The sequence below is a fragment of the Ceratotherium simum genome, chromosome 33 (genome assembly GCF_057802395.1).
Source record: "Ceratotherium simum simum isolate JZ-2026a chromosome 33, ASM5780239v1, whole genome shotgun sequence".
Classification (NCBI taxonomy): Eukaryota; Metazoa; Chordata; class Mammalia; order Perissodactyla; family Rhinocerotidae; genus Ceratotherium; species Ceratotherium simum.
Window position 1 is genome coordinate 2,995,227 of NC_141932.1, and position 15,250 is coordinate 3,010,476.

General features: G+C 45.9%; 1 protein-coding gene across 4 annotated transcripts; it reads right to left on the bottom strand.

Annotated features, from left to right (window-relative positions):
* Positions 1-2,706: 2,706 nt before the first annotated feature.
* AURKC (aurora kinase C) lies at positions 2,707-6,934 on the bottom strand. Of its 4 annotated transcripts, none has more exons than XM_087421064.1 (8): positions 6,793-6,934; positions 6,157-6,280; positions 5,818-5,857; positions 5,379-5,570; positions 4,883-5,021; positions 3,970-4,118; positions 3,199-3,373; positions 2,707-3,013 (listed from the first exon to the last, which is right to left on the bottom strand). In XM_087421064.1, exons 2-8 carry the CDS (start codon positions 6,212-6,214, stop codon positions 2,843-2,845), a joined length of 924 nt encoding a protein of 307 aa, XP_087277190.1. In that variant the 5' UTR covers positions 6,215-6,280; positions 6,793-6,934; the 3' UTR covers positions 2,707-2,842. The 4 variants fall into 4 exon arrangements, with proteins under 4 accessions (XP_087277190.1, XP_087277191.1, XP_087277189.1 ...); XM_087421065.1 differs by lacking the exon at positions 6,793-6,934 and adding an exon at positions 6,390-6,592; XM_087421063.1 differs by lacking the exon at positions 6,793-6,934 and having other exon boundaries at positions 6,157-6,371.
* Positions 6,935-15,250: the final 8,316 nt, after the last annotated feature.

The following is a 15,250-nucleotide window of genomic DNA, read 5'->3' on the forward strand; positions in this document are numbered from 1 at the left end:
GCAAGACGGTGCGAGATTTCATCACACTACTTGGAACAGCTCACAATTTAAAACTTATGAATTGGTTATTTCTGGAATTTTCCATTTAATATTTCCCGACCAAGGTTGACCTCGAGTAACTGAAACCACAGAAGCTAAACCCTGGATAAGGGAGGACTACTGTATATTGTGCACAGTCTTAGAAGTCAGCATTAATGACTCCTTTTGTTTTCTTCTTATGACTGTGAAGGTGAAAAAGTAAAGTCCACCTTCTAATGAGTTGACAATACATACAATTATGAAAATGGAAACATGGTGTGCAGAAAATGCCCTCAAGATTTTTAATTTAATTTTTTGTGTGTGTGAGAGGAAGATCAGCCCTGAGCTAACATCCATGCCAATCCTCTTTTTTTGCTGAGCAACACTGGCCCTCAGCTAACATCTATTGCCAATCTTCCTCTTTTTTTTTTCCTCCCATTTTTCACCCCAAAGCCCCAGTAGATAGTTGTATGTCATAGTTGCACATCCTTCTAGTTGCTGTATGTGGGATGCCACCTCAGCATGGCCAGACAAGCGGTGCGTGGGTGCGTGCTCAGGACCCGAACCCAGGCCGCCAGTAGCAGAGCGCATGCACTTAACCACTAAGCCATGGGGCTGGCCCCAAGATTTTTAATTTTAAAATTAGAGAAAAGCACAGTGACAGGATTTTAATTGAGTCAAAGAGTAAGGTGAAGTTAATTTCCTAGAAGATGCTATTTATAAAAGGAGGTCATGGAAAAATGTACTTAATTAGCACACAAGGAACAATGTTATCCATCATTGGCAATAGTAATTTGCCCAAACTGAGAGACACATAATTCTCTTTTTCACATGTGGCTGACTCTTATGGTTAAAATTATTTTTTTAATTTTATTTATTTATTTTTTCCCCCAAAGCCCCAGTAGATAGTTGTATGTCATAGCTGCACATCCTTCTAGTTGCTGTATGTGGGACATGGCCTCAGCATGGCCAGAGAAGCGGTGCGTTGGTGCGCGCCCAGGATCTGAACCCGGGCCACCAGCAGCGGAGCGCGAGCACTTAACCGCTAAGCCCACTGACTTCTTTTTTTTTTTTTTTTTTTGTGAGGAGGACTAGCCATGTGACTCTTATGGTTAAATTAAATGGTTTTGGGTTATGATGTAAAACAGATATTAAAGTTAAGATTTTTATATTCTCTGTATCATGGGAGGCAGAATGTCTGGAATCAGTGCAGGTAGGAAAGCTATGTAGCTATTGGAGAAACTTCGAAATCCCTACTGTAAAGCATGTCAGAGAGTTTTCATTATTTAAACATGTCATCTGGTAGTCAATGTTGAGGCCCTGGTTAATTTTTCTATCCTTTCCTACCTGCCCAAATGTGCCCTGTGATACAAGTTTTTCCAGCATCAGAAATGAGTAATATTGCACACTTTATGTGTATGAGCCACTTAACTTATTAGGAATTTCCAGGTGTTTCACTGAAGTATTAAGAAAACTGATAGAGAGGAGGAAGCTAGAAAGCAGAGATGTGAGCACTGAAGATGCAGGTGAAAAACCATGAGCCGATGTCTTGGAGCATTTAAATTATGGATCTGCACTAGTGGAAACTGTTCATATGAGAGTGAACTGGCTGAATTGTTTATATATAATTAGCAAGTCTGTTCATAATAGGGACGTGGTCCTGCATCTGCTGGACATTTCACATTGAGGAGAATGTAGAATATGGTGGTGGGAGTAGCATTAGCAAGGCAAACTCCATATGAAGTGGTTTTAGTCAGGGGACATAGAGGTGAATACGATGCCTGAAATGAGCAGAAAACATGTTTGAGCTCCCCACTGAGGAGTCTAGATGTTTACTCTGGTGCAGTCAGCTTCCTATGGATGAAGAGGGCAGCTGCCACACGGAACTGTGACAGAAGGAAATTGCTATAGGCGGAGGATGTGATTTCAGAAGAGGTGATGTTACATTTATTATTAGGGATGATTTGGGCCCGCCCTGTGGCTTAGCAGTTAAGTGCACGCGCTCCGCTACTGGTGGCCCAGGTTCGGATCCCAGGTGCGCACCGATGCACCGCTTCTCCCGCCATGCTGAGGCCGCGTCCCACATACAGCAACTAGAAGGATGTGCACCTATGACATACAACTATCTACTGGGGCTTTGGGGAAAAAAGGAGGATTGGCAATAGATGTTAGCTCAGAGCTGGTCTTCCTCAGCAAAAAGAAGAGGATTAGCATGGATGTTAGCTCAGGGCTAATCTTCCTCACACACATAAAAATATATATATATATTATTAGGGATGATTTATTCTGATGCAATCAGAATGTGACATACCATGGAGCTGCTAGTGAATTCATTTGAGAATTGGGTGGCATGGAAGTGCTGGGAAATATTTTATCTCGAAGACAGCAGCATGTTGGATGTCAGTATAAAGAGCAGACCTCTGGGTTGATCAGAGTCCTGTTTGCAGATGGCATACTCCTGAATACGTGGGGAATAGTAAGTTGAGTCTAGGAGCCGCTGTGATAGGTGGTAGGTTATGTACCTCCGGGGAGGTTATCTGCAGAAAGTAGTAACTGGTTTTCAAGGAGAGTGGTTATGTCACCATCTCTGGGGGCCAGGGAGGGGCACCATCTTGGGTTGCTCTCATGGGAAAGAGTTTCTACGAGAAGTAACAATTCTACCCAATCAGACACCAACTCACAACTATAAAGACCTGGTACAAAATGATTCAGCTTTTATTAATTAACATCTTGCATCTTAAAAGAGAAGAAACAAACGACAGGTGAGATAGCAGAGCCAAGAGTACTCCCGGAACAAACACAAAGGAGGAGGGGCAGACAGGGCTCAGGAAGCCATCTGAGCAGATGGAGGCAGCACCCTTCGAGAGTGGGCACGGACCCAGGGGTGCTCCATGATCTGGTCCAAGGGCAGCCGCTCCAAGGGCTGGTATCTGAGAAGCTTGGAGATCAAGTCCTTGGCCCCCAAAGGTATTGATGGGGGAAACCTTACGTCTACCTGATAAGGCCAGAGAAGAGAGAAGTACGGTTAATTTCTCTGGTCCGTGTTCTGTCTGTTCCTTGAGTCCCATCAAGGCAATGTTCTGGATCTTAGTAGACAACCTGTGTGTGTGCCCCCGGCTCCACAGGCCCACCAGCACCACTGACTTGCTTCCCCACGAATGCCGAGTGTGGCCATCCCACCTTGAGGATGCGTCTGTAGGTCTCATTGTGGGAGTTGCTCTCAAAGGGCGGATTGCCCACCAGCAGCTCGTAGCAGAGCACCCCAATGCACCACAGATCCACCTTCTCATTGTATGTTCTCCCCTCAATCATTTCTGGGGGCAAATAGTCCAGAGTCCCACACATTGTCTTTCTCCTAGAGGAGGGCAAAGAGGGAGCACTGCGCAGAGGCCCAGAACAAGGGGACCCCTCCTTCCCCAGCTTCCAGTGAGATGGGAGATCCTAGGAAGTCCTGAGCAGTCTGCTCCTGAGCACAGGAGTTTGGAAACACGAAGTTTTAATATGGATCAAAGTGCAGAGATGGCAAGTACTGGGCCCACCGATTCTCTATTTTGGAATTATTCATACAATTATTTAGCTCATAATCCAGGATGTTTTCACAAGAATATTCTGGGCATCAAGAAAGATTTGGAACTGATGGTCCATCGAGAGGGACCAAGTAAACTAATTATGGTTTATTCATAGAATAAAATTCCTGGAATTACACAGCAATGGTCCTTAATTTACATGGAAACTTGTTGATAAAGTTATATGTTAACAGAGATCAAAAAATAAAAGATATGGTTGAACCACATTCTTCCAAACTACAAATACATATTTAACATATGCATTTGAAAAAGGCAGTATTCAAACACAAACCCAGGTTTGTATCTGGGTCTTACATGTGGAATAAATTGAATTGGATCATTCCTAACTGGCACCCAGGGCCCATCCCACCACCACCTGACCTACCTCAGAGAGGGGGTGTGCACAGACCAGCCAAAGTCTGCAATCTTCACCTCACCTCTGAACCCCAGCAGCAGGTTCTCTGGCTTAATATCCCTGTGAATCACCTTCTTCTCATGGCAGTAGGTCAGAGCATCTGCCAACTCCTCCATTATCTGTGTGAGCAAAGAAAAAGCAGTCTGGAAATGGAGTCTGCCACAATTTCCCTATGAGGTAAAATACTCTTCATGAATTTTATAATTGTGGTGGAATCTTTTACTTCCTGGTTACCAACTCCATTACCTCCTTAATAGCACCACAATTATTGGTGGGGAAGAATTTCCTCTCCACTATTTTATGTGGTCTTATAAGATGGATGCTAAGATGGAAGAGCCTCTCTTTTGCCCTAGCACAGCAAGTAGCCGGAGATAGGACCTACGCTGAGCCAATCACATGATCTCCCACAAGACTTGAGGCCTGAGGAAATGATACTAAGATAGGAGGAAAATTGGAAGATTCATTCATTCTGACAGCGAGCTGACCCAACCGTTCCTGCTGGGATGATCATTGCTCTGGTTCCCTGTCTGGAGCCCTCTAGAAATCTCATGCTTCCTATTTCTGGGCCAGTTCCACTCATTTATTCAGTGAACTCCCTCATAGCCTTTCAATTTGTTTCTTTGCATAAGGTAGTGGAGTTGGGTTCTGTTGCTTACAACCAAAGAATCCAAACTTATATATACTACTTATTAATATTCTGGGTGTAGTAGGATATCCAAACATGAAGTTGTAGGATGTATGTGTCATATAAAATTTAAAGAATAAAATTCAGAAATAAACTAAAGAAAAACCCAATCTGGACACTAATGACAGTCACAAGCAGTGACTCCCACCAGCCCACAGTAAACTCATGGACTCCAGAGCCCCCATTCCCCCACCTCACCGTGGCTGTACGCTGTTCATCTAAAGTGTGGCTCTTTTGCAGCTCCTTGTAGAGCTCACCCCTTGGAGCATATTCCAGAATCAGGTACACCCGGCGTGCATCATGGAAGTAGTTGTACAGGCGTAGGATATTTGGGTGCCTGGGGGAGGGATGAAGGAAGGGTCAGACTCCTCCCTGAGGTCCAACTCATGATGCTATTACAAGTGATTGGTTACACAAGGGGCAAATCGTGCTGAGACTAGTATAAAAACAGCCCGATTTGGGAGTGTGTGAGGGGAGAAGAGGGAACAGGCATCAGGGTTCAGTTGTGTGACAGAGAGGCAACTTTACATACTGTAACTGGAATGAATGGCAGAGAAAAATCTTCAAGGCGGAAGCAAAGGGCCTATTTGGGGGTAGTATTGGGGGAAGTGCTGGGTTCAGATGTCAGAGATGACAGAGGAAACAGCACAAGTGTAAGGAACCAGTGCCGGAATCTCATGCAGACTGTCCTTACTGTAGATGTGCCTGGATTTCGATTTCTCTGCGCAGCTGGTGTTCCAGTCCTTCCTTCTCTATCTGGGACTTAAAGAGCACTTTCAGGGCCACGATGAAATGGCTTTCCTTGAGCCGAGCCAGGTACACATTCCCAAATTTTCCCTTGCCCAGGGGACGCCCAATTTCAAAGTCATCAATTGTGAAGTGCCGCCTGACAGGAGAGGAGGAAGTGGGCCTCAGTTTGGGAGGTGGGGGGAGGGAGAGTCAGGGACTCCGAATGCTCACCTTCCTCTATCACTTGACCCTCCCTCTGCCCCTTTCCCTTCTCAAGGGCCCAGCCAGGGTGTTTGGTCAACAGCTCTCAGTCCCATGAGCCAACACTTCACACGTGCAGCTTGCTCTTCATTCCTTGGCCCCACTTCCCTTCCGCTTCCAGATACAAAACCAAAGGCACTCACACGGTAGGGAAGCTGGGCTGAGTTTGGCCCGCTGCAGCTCCTGAAATAAAAAAGCGATGTCAGGGGCCGGCCCCATGGCGTACCGGTTAAGTGCGCGCGCTCTACTGCTGGTGGTCGGGTTCGGCTCCCCGGCGCGCACGGATGTACGGCTTGTCAGGCCATGCTGTGGCGGCCTCCCACATAAAGCAGAGGAAGATGGGCACAGCTGTTAGCTCAGAGCTGATCTTCCTCACACACACAAAAAAAGCGATGTCAACACTTTGTTTTCTGCACCCCCAACCCCAACACCTGACAACAGGCCTTTCTTCCCGCCCCTCCCTCTCTGGTCCTGATTCTTACCCGTTTCACCTGCGGACTGAACATCGCCCAACTTCATCACAGCTCTGGGAAGACTCATAAGAGATGGTGGAGCGACGACGCCTTCCTGAGCCCCGTGGAACTGGATGCCCGGGTCCGGGTGATCCTGAAAAGAGGTGGGAGGAGGTAACATTCAGGCTGAGGGTCTTCCAGTCCCGACGTGCTCCCGCGGCGGCGGTAGGCAGGGACCCGACACTCACTGCCTGGAGGCTCACCTGCGACGAGCCAACCCGGAGCCACCTTGTCGCAGCTAATGCGCGGTACCGCGGGCCAGGCCCTTTATAGTACGCGCCCTGGCCCCATTGGCTGAGCGGGTAGTTCCTGACTGATTCCCATTGGTTGAAATTTCTCAGGCCGTAGGCAGCATGCCCAATGGAAGAGACCGAAATGGGAACTTCCGTCGGGGATGGGTGGGCCGAGGGCGTTGGGCCAATGAGACGGCAGGGCGCGGAGACCGGCAGAAGGCGGGACGTGGGGCGGGGGTCGCGCCCGGTTGCATGCTGGAAACGCGGGAGCGGAGGGAACGCCAGAGAAGGAGGGGGAGGTAAGTGCGCAGAGGCCGGAAGGAACGAGCAAAGACGGAAATCCGCGAGTGAGCGAATGCAGTAACGAACTGACCTGACGCACGTGTTAAGGAATAGCAGTCCACCGCAGGAGGCTGCTGAGGTCGGCCTCGTGTAGCTCGCAAACGCCAGAACTGGCCCCGGCTCGAAAAGTCGTGTCCAAAGCAGGCCACTGCCCAGGGGCCTCTTCATTCATGCACATACCTGAGGGTCAGCGCAGTGCGGCTCCACGAAATGTGTCTGTGTCCCCCCATATCCCGCAGCTCGTGCCCTCCCCCATCCACCCGCACCCCTCTGGGAGCCGCCCCCAGCCCAAAACTGCCCGCCCGTTTGGCGTGACGCAGTGACGCACAGCTGCACTCACCCATCGCCTTCCACGTACCATGTGTTTGTTGGACCCTGTAATCAGTTTGCATTTGGGGTGCTCAAATAGTAAAATCAGCCTACGTATTTATTTGGTTGGCATATACAGAAGTTTCAAAAGCATTTGAAATTGAATTCTTGTAGACAGGTAACGGGATAAATTGTTGGGGAAATATAATTCAAAGAGAAAAAAATCTCCTCCCAACCCAGAAAATCTCTCCACAAAGATAGTAGAGAAATAAAACAGTTTATTATTGAATAAGCATTAAACCAGAATGTGATGCACATTGCAGACAATTGGTAAGATTGTAAAGACAGAAAGAAATCTCACCCTTTCATATAGCCAAGCAGACACAACCCATGACATGTTTTAAAAGTAATTAGTCTTCAAGTAAGAAAACATGATAGCACCATTTGTTACACATAGTTCATCCTAAATTTACCTAGGAATTGGGGTGACTATCTACCTTACATTAGCTTTCCATAAGGGAAAACAAATTTCTCATTTCTTTTCAACAGAAGGTAGTTTTGCAACTTGGAGCAAGGTGCCTACCGAAATTAGGCACCTATCCCCCCCCCCCCCCCCCCCCCCCCCCCGTCCTCCCTCCCCATCCCCAGGAACGGGGAGATAGGGATGCTCTCTTTTGATGTCTTCATTTCAAACAGATGGCTCCTAGGTCTCTGAGAAAGACATTCCTAGGTTGGGAGAGCACTGGGGGGTTTGAGGAAAAGCAAGAATGCCAATGTGGCTAGAGCTGCATCTCCAGGGGTCACAGTGGGAGGAGATGAGTCAGAGAGAAATGGAGACAAATTGTGTAGAGCCTTATAGAGCACTGTAAGGAGGTTGTAAGGTTTCCTGTGTGTTCTAAAATGTGCCCAGGAATTGTTCAACTTGGTATGGTAAGAGGCACAGACCTGGAAGTGATAGGAAGAAGGAAGAAGTCTATACTCACAGATCCGTAGAAACAGGAGGCAGAGCACATCACGCAGGGCCACGTGGGGAAGACCAGGGTGGGTGAGGAAGCAGAAGTGGAGGAGAAAGCACTGTCCAGAGCCTTCCAGAGCCTTTGTGTTTTCCACAGGAAAGGCAGAGCAAACAGTTTAGGATGGGCTGATTTGAGTACTGTTGGCAGGCTTTGGGGCATAGGGGCTGTCCCTGTCTGCCTGGTACCAGGCCCTGGGATGATCAGGACAGAAGAATATTGTCTCCTGAAGTGTAAGGGCCAGAAAGAGGAGGTGGTTCCAATTAGAGGCTTTGGATTGTTTCATTTGCATACAAAAGGCATGGCCCCTACAAGTAGTTCATTATCTCTAAGAACTGGCTAGCCCTGGAAGGGGCAGTCTCTCTCTCCAGTGAGCAAGGCCTCAAATTCAGAGTATCAAGAAAATATAGTTAATATACTGTGAAATGGATAGCCATCACGGGGTTTTGAGCAGAGTGATGTCATCTGAGTTATGTTTTAAAAGGATCACTCTGGGTGCTGTGTGGAAATGAGACCAAGGAAGGAGCATGAGAGGAGGAAGGAGATTTTAGGAGGTTCTCACTGCTTTCCAGACGGGGGAGGGTGATGACTTAAACCAGTGTAGTGACAGGGCAGGTGGTTTATCACAAAGTACCAAAAACAGTTGATCAAAGAGGACAAGTAATCAAATTAGTACAAAAACATGGATATAAATGTAATGGCTTTATAGGATGGACTGGTTGTTTCTTTAAATCTGTCCATACTCCACACACTCCCTCCTTCAAATGTTAGCCATATTCCTGATGACACGATGGTGTATGTTACAGAAATGCTTTACTACATGGAGATGCTCAGGCAAATATGGTTGTTTTGCTGTCACAGAGCCTAGGCCAAGGGCCAGTCGGGTGGACTGTGTAGGAAAGTGTTAAATGAACAGTCTTTGGTTGCTCAAATGCTACACATTCCAAAGAAAGGACTTGCCCTTGACCAGCTCCAGGAAGACCACTTGAGTCCTTGGAATATCTGGCTGGTAAGAGTGATTTTTATGCCTGAGGCCATGGGTCCCGCTGTATCAGTTTGACCAGATAACTTATGGTAACAATGTAACTCGTACTGGATGGTGGGTTTTCTACACCTGAGGGCCCAGGCCCCCACATGAGCATCCATGGTCAGTCACGTAGGTACCACATGCCTCAGTGAAAACCCTGAACACTGAAGCTTGGGTGAGCTTCCGTGGTTGGTGACACTTGAACGTGTCGTCACATCTTTGCTGAAAGAATTGGGTCCCCGTGCGACTGCCCTGGGAAGGACACCTGAAAGCTTGTGCTTGGTTCTCCCGGACTTTCCCGCACGTGCCTTTTCTCCTTGGTGATCTAGATCTTTGTCCTTTTGCTGTAATAAACCGGATCCATGAGTTTAACCACTTTCTGAGTCTAGTGACTCCTAGCAAACCATCACACCTGAAGATTGTCTTGGGGAACAAAGAACTGTATATATACATATGTAGTTCTGAAAAAGCAAGGTCATGACCTGGATGGGTGTTGTGGTAAAGGCTTCCCGGTGGTGCTATTTGAGATGAGACGGGAGGGAAAGGCACTCACTCACTGGCCAGAGTCAGTGGGGAAGAGCCCTACAGCAGAAGGGAAAAGGACAGGAAATGGAAACAGGAACTGAAAAGAGAAGAGAGCTGAGAGTTGTGCAGGAGAAAAAGCAGTAACAGGTGTGTCCCACACCAGGTAAGGCCCCCTGGATGGGCCACGTTAAGGATTTGTGTTTATCCCAGGAGTTAAAGGAAGTCATGAAACACTTTAGGGAATGGGGGGTGTGTGTGTGGTGGTGAGTAGTACTTGATCAAATCTGAGCTGCATCTCTGACTTCAGTGTGGAGAATGGATTAGAAAGGAAATGTAGGTACAAGCAGACTGCATTAGTAAGGTGAAGCGGAAGTTGAGGTGGTTGGATGGACTAGGGAGGTGGTGGATGAGAGAGGTGGACAGACTTGAGTGGCATTTAAGGGGTAAAAGTGGCAACTCTCTTTGAACATGGGTGTGCGGACAGGGCGGTAATGATGCTGAGTCAGGGATCTATGTCCTGGGTAACTACATAGTGCAGGGGGTACTGAGGGAAGACTAAAAGTGGATCAAAATTGGGGAGAAGCAGTTTTTGAATCTTATTAAATCATGTGGAGACCAAGGTCCCTCTGAAACATCCAAGTGGGGACAGCAAGAAGACAATTAGGAATTCAGGTCCAGAGCTTCAAGGAGAAGTCAGGATTGGGGAAATAAATTTGTCTTCAAATTAAATAAGATAACTGAAGTCCGGGGCATGAGACCTTGGGAGAGACCTTGTGAGACAAAGTGGCCTGGGGCAAAGTCTTTAGATATTTCAACACTGCATGAGTGGCTAAAGTGGATGAGTCAGCAAGGAAGGAAAAAGACAGGGAGGGAGAAAACCAGGAGAATGATGTTACAGAAGCAAGGAAAAAAAGTGTATTTCAAGAATAAAGTGTGTGTGGGGGGGCGGGGGGGCGGCCCCGCCCAGTGGCATAGCTGTTAAGTGTGCATACTCAGCTGCTGGTGGCCCGGGTTCAGATCCCGGGCGCGCACCAATGCACCGCTTGTCAGGCCATGCTGTGGTAGCGTCCCATATAAAGTGGAGGAAGATGGGCACAGATGTTAGCCCAGGGCCAGTCTTCCTCAGCAAAAAAAGAGGAGGATTGGCATGGATGTTATCTCAGGGCTGATCTTCCTCACACACACACAAAAACAGAATGAAGTGATCAGGGGCTGGCCTGTTGGCACAGCAGTTAAGTTCATGCACTCTGCTTCGGTGGCCCAGGGCTCGCAGGTTCAGATCCCAGTCGCAGACCTACACACTGCTCATCAAGCCATGCTGTCGCAGCATCCCACATACAAAAAATAGAGAAAGATGGGCACGGATATTAGCTCAGGGCCAATCTTCCTCACCAAAAATAAAAATAAAAATAAATGAAGTGATCAATAGGAACAAGTTCAGTCTCAAGCAGAAGACAAGGGCTGAAAATTTATAAACATGGTAGTCACTGCTGACCTAGGCCAGAGTGGTGAAGAGGGTGGCATTGTAGCAAGGAGGTTCACAAGGCAGGGAGGTTTGGGAAGTGGAAAGTAAAGGTGAAGTGGAAATATTGCACGGAGAGGAAAACTGCCCCAAGGGGCTCCTCAGTTAAATGGAAAGGGAGGAAAAGACAAAGAAGTCCAAGTTGGAGAAGTGGAGAGGTAGGAAAGATCACAGAGGTGATGTGTGACACTCAGGCCAATGCAGGAGGACAAGTCAGAAAGCGTGAGGGGCAAAAGAACATGCAGATGAAAAACAGGCTTACAGGTGCTAAAATGACATGTAAGGCAAACGTCAAAAGGTGATGATTGCTTAAGTGTGATTCCAGGGTTCAAGGAGAGACAAAGTGAGAAGGAAGCATTTCCAATGTGTGTGAGAACTTACACCTGAAAGCAGGGACATGGAAAGCAACCAGAAAGTGCAATAGTAGTAAGCAGAGATGAGGAAAGATGACACAGCTATAAATGCCATAAGGGATGAGGAAGGAGTGACGAGGATGCCTGTGAAACGATCAGAAAACAAATGGAGACAGCACACACAAAGGCGTTTCTTCAGACTACAAAAAGTTGGACAAAGGATATAAGAATATCTGAAGTTGTCACGAATGAATTTGAGGCCCCCAGTTACTTGTGCTTGGTCATTGTCACAAGTGTGGGGCTTTGAGAAGGGCATCTGGAAGAATCTTTCTAAAATAGGATGGGAGATAACTGGGATCTTACCAAGACCACGGTCCCTTGAATGCCTTTCTACTTGCTCCCTCCTCTGTCCACAGCTCCCCACCTCGTTCCAACTTAAGGATCACATCTGGCTGGGTGCACTAACATCCTATTGTTTGGAAATGACGTGGAAATGGCTGACTTGCTTTGCTAAATTCTTAATATTTACCATCTCATTAATGCTTTCAGGTGTACTGTTTTAAAATGTAGGTTTTATTATTCTGATATGAGGCCAACAGATGAGATGAGTGTCATTGAAGAGATCTAGTTCCTGTGAGGGTATGCCGTGCTCCACAAGGCCATGAGGGCCAGCACCAGGGTGGGGCCAAGAGGCAGAAGGAGCGAGGGGGAGGGCGGGCAAAGCCTACACTGTCATTTTCCCTGGAAGGAATGGGCAAGGTGAGGTAGCAGGTTTAGGATTAGTTTGAATAACTTCAGTGGGCTCCAGGGTGTAGGCACTGCATCTAGCTGCATGGTAGACAGTACTGGGTGATCAGTGAAGGGTCTTGCTGTGTGAGAACTTGATAAAAGCATCAGGTGAGGGCAAGGGGCTTTGGATTAGTTGGTTTGCATGTGCAAGTCCTGCTGCTCACAGGGAGTCCTCTGCTACCTCTAGGAATTAGGTAACCCTGGGAGCAGCAGTTTCTGCAGGATCAGCAAGGTCCCAGATGTCAAAACTTCAGAATAAAAACATGGATATCGAAAATAAAGGGAAGCAAAGTGGACAAGAATTTAAATCACCCAGCAGGTAAGAACATGGTCAGGAAGTAGCAACAGGAAGTCAGACTACAGGGATCAGCCTCCTGACACTGCTCTGAGGGAGGCAAAGTAAGTTGCCCATTTACAATTTAGCTTAGACCATTTAATTCTGAGACATGTAACACACATGTGAGCCAACAGATTACAAATGTTTAACCCAAGAAACTCAAGGATGACATCATTGAGCATTCCAGAGGCACCCAGCTTCCCACAGCTGAGACAGGAAAGGCCACCTGTGGGCTGGAGTGTGAGGACAAAGGGGAGATGTACATACACCGAGACCGGATTCCCATAGGTCTCCAGCATCAGGTGTCTGTAGAGGCCCTCCCAGCTTGGGCCACCTGCTCCCGCCCCTCCAAGTGAAACTTACACACAGATCCGAAAACAAGACTAAGCCTGCAACAACACACTCTTTAGTCTCAAGTTATGCGCAATGAATGATGCACATATTCTTTAGTTCTCTCTTTGTTGAAGCCAGAGGCCAAGAGCAACACCACCAGGAACAAGGAGATGAGCAATTGTTGACCTATGTGCTATAGAAACACACAGCATTGACCTGGCCTTTACATCTTTATAGATAAAGGCAAACAATGGCTATATTCCCCAGTCACAGCACTTGAAGCCATATATATATTTTATATATATATATATGCACATACAGACATGCACATATAAAAAATACATTACATATATAATAGCTATATATGTTTATATTCATATATATGGCCCTAAGTGGTGTATACACACACACATACACATACACATGTATATCAGTATTAGGAAGAGACAAGGTCCTTTCTCACCAGACTTCCTCCATACTTTGCCATCACTACATTAAATCTTGCTAGTTTGTAAGAAGTTCTACTGTGACTTGGTGATTTTTTTTGGTTACAAACGTTACGCTTATATAAGCCTTCACTTCAAAGCTATGACTCATATTTTGCTGTAGGAAACTTTTTTTTGCTAATGTTACAAAAATCAGAATTAATAGCATTTTAGTACCATTTCAGTCATTATGTAGAAATATCACAACAGGCCTGAGACTGCTATTGTTTTGAGCTTGCAAAGTCCACGCTGGGCTAGGATTTGGGACCTTAGATTTTGAGAGGTTTCCCACCATTCCCAGAAATGAGGAGTGGCTCAGCGTGCCCAAGTTTTCTGTGTAAACAATGTGGCTTATGCTGAACACCTGCTATCCTTCTGGAGGTCTGAAACTTAGTATGTGCTAGAAAGAGTGCCATAAAAAACCCCTGGGCACTGAGCCTCTAATGAGCCTCGCTGGTAGACATTTCAATCCACTGTCATAACTGCATGAAGGAGCTTAAATTAAGCATGTCCCATGTGACTTCCCTGACACAGGACTGTTGAAGACTGTCCCTGGTTTCCTCTGGTCTTCAGTCCTTGTGCCTTTTCCCTTCGCTGAGTTTGCTTTGATTCCTTTCCCTGTAATAAATCATAGTTGATGAGTAGGACAATATGCTGAGTCCTTTGAGTCTTCCTAGCAAATCATCAAACCTGGGGTGGTCTTGAGGACCTCTGACACAATCATTCCTTATAACTTAAGTCTTATAGATCTGGCCATAAAAGCCCATGTAGATTTTCTTTGAGAATATGTCATATACTGTGCCAACTATACACAGCTTTGTGTAAACATTCTGTGAGGGACCCAAACATTGTAATAAAAATACCCTACTGTGTGTACCCATTCACTAAAATACACATACATTGAGTGTCTACTAAGGAAAATAAAAAGGTAAAATGAACAGAATGGGAGAGTGGCCGGATGCTGGGATGATGAAAGAAAAATGGCTGTGAGGTGTCTGGCTTGGGCAACACGGCAGAAGATAGTGGGATTCACTGAGATGTTCTTCAGGCACCTCACACACAATGCTGAAAACCAAATGCCTACCTTCGCCCTTCTCTCTCTCCCCACCACCTCAAACCCAGAGATTATCTGTATTTTCTACACAGTTACAACAGGTTATGCAGCCATTGAAGAGAGTTTGGTTTATCTCCCTCAACCTAAGGGGATGGCCAAGATGTATTATCAAATGAGATAAGTGATTTGCAGATAAATGATCATGGCTTCATCTACTTGAGTAAAATGAACAGTAAGTTTTGTAAAAAACATGTGTTAGTTAAGGCAAAATTATAACAATATTCAATATAGTGCTCAGTGTATGAAGAGGAAATACTTAGAACAATTATATTAAGAATGGGGAATGTAAAGGTACCTAATGGAATTAAGGTTTCTACACATCAAAGTGCTAAATTGCTGATAACATTAGACTGTGATAAGTTACGTATGTACAATACAATACCTAGAGTAACCGATTAAAAAATTAGACATAAATTCAAAATACATTATAGATCTGTCAAATGGAATTCTAAAAAAAAAATGTAAGTAATCTACAGGAAGGCAAAAACATCCCCCAAAAAACCAAATAAAAAAAAACACCAAACCAAACCAACCAATAACAAAACAAAAAAACCCCAACCACCCAAATAACAAAAACAACCAGAAAATAGAGGAACAATATACAGGGAACACAACAAAAGTCAAAGCATAAAATCGTAGACTAACTTAAGCCCTAACATATCAATAATTACTTTAAATTTAA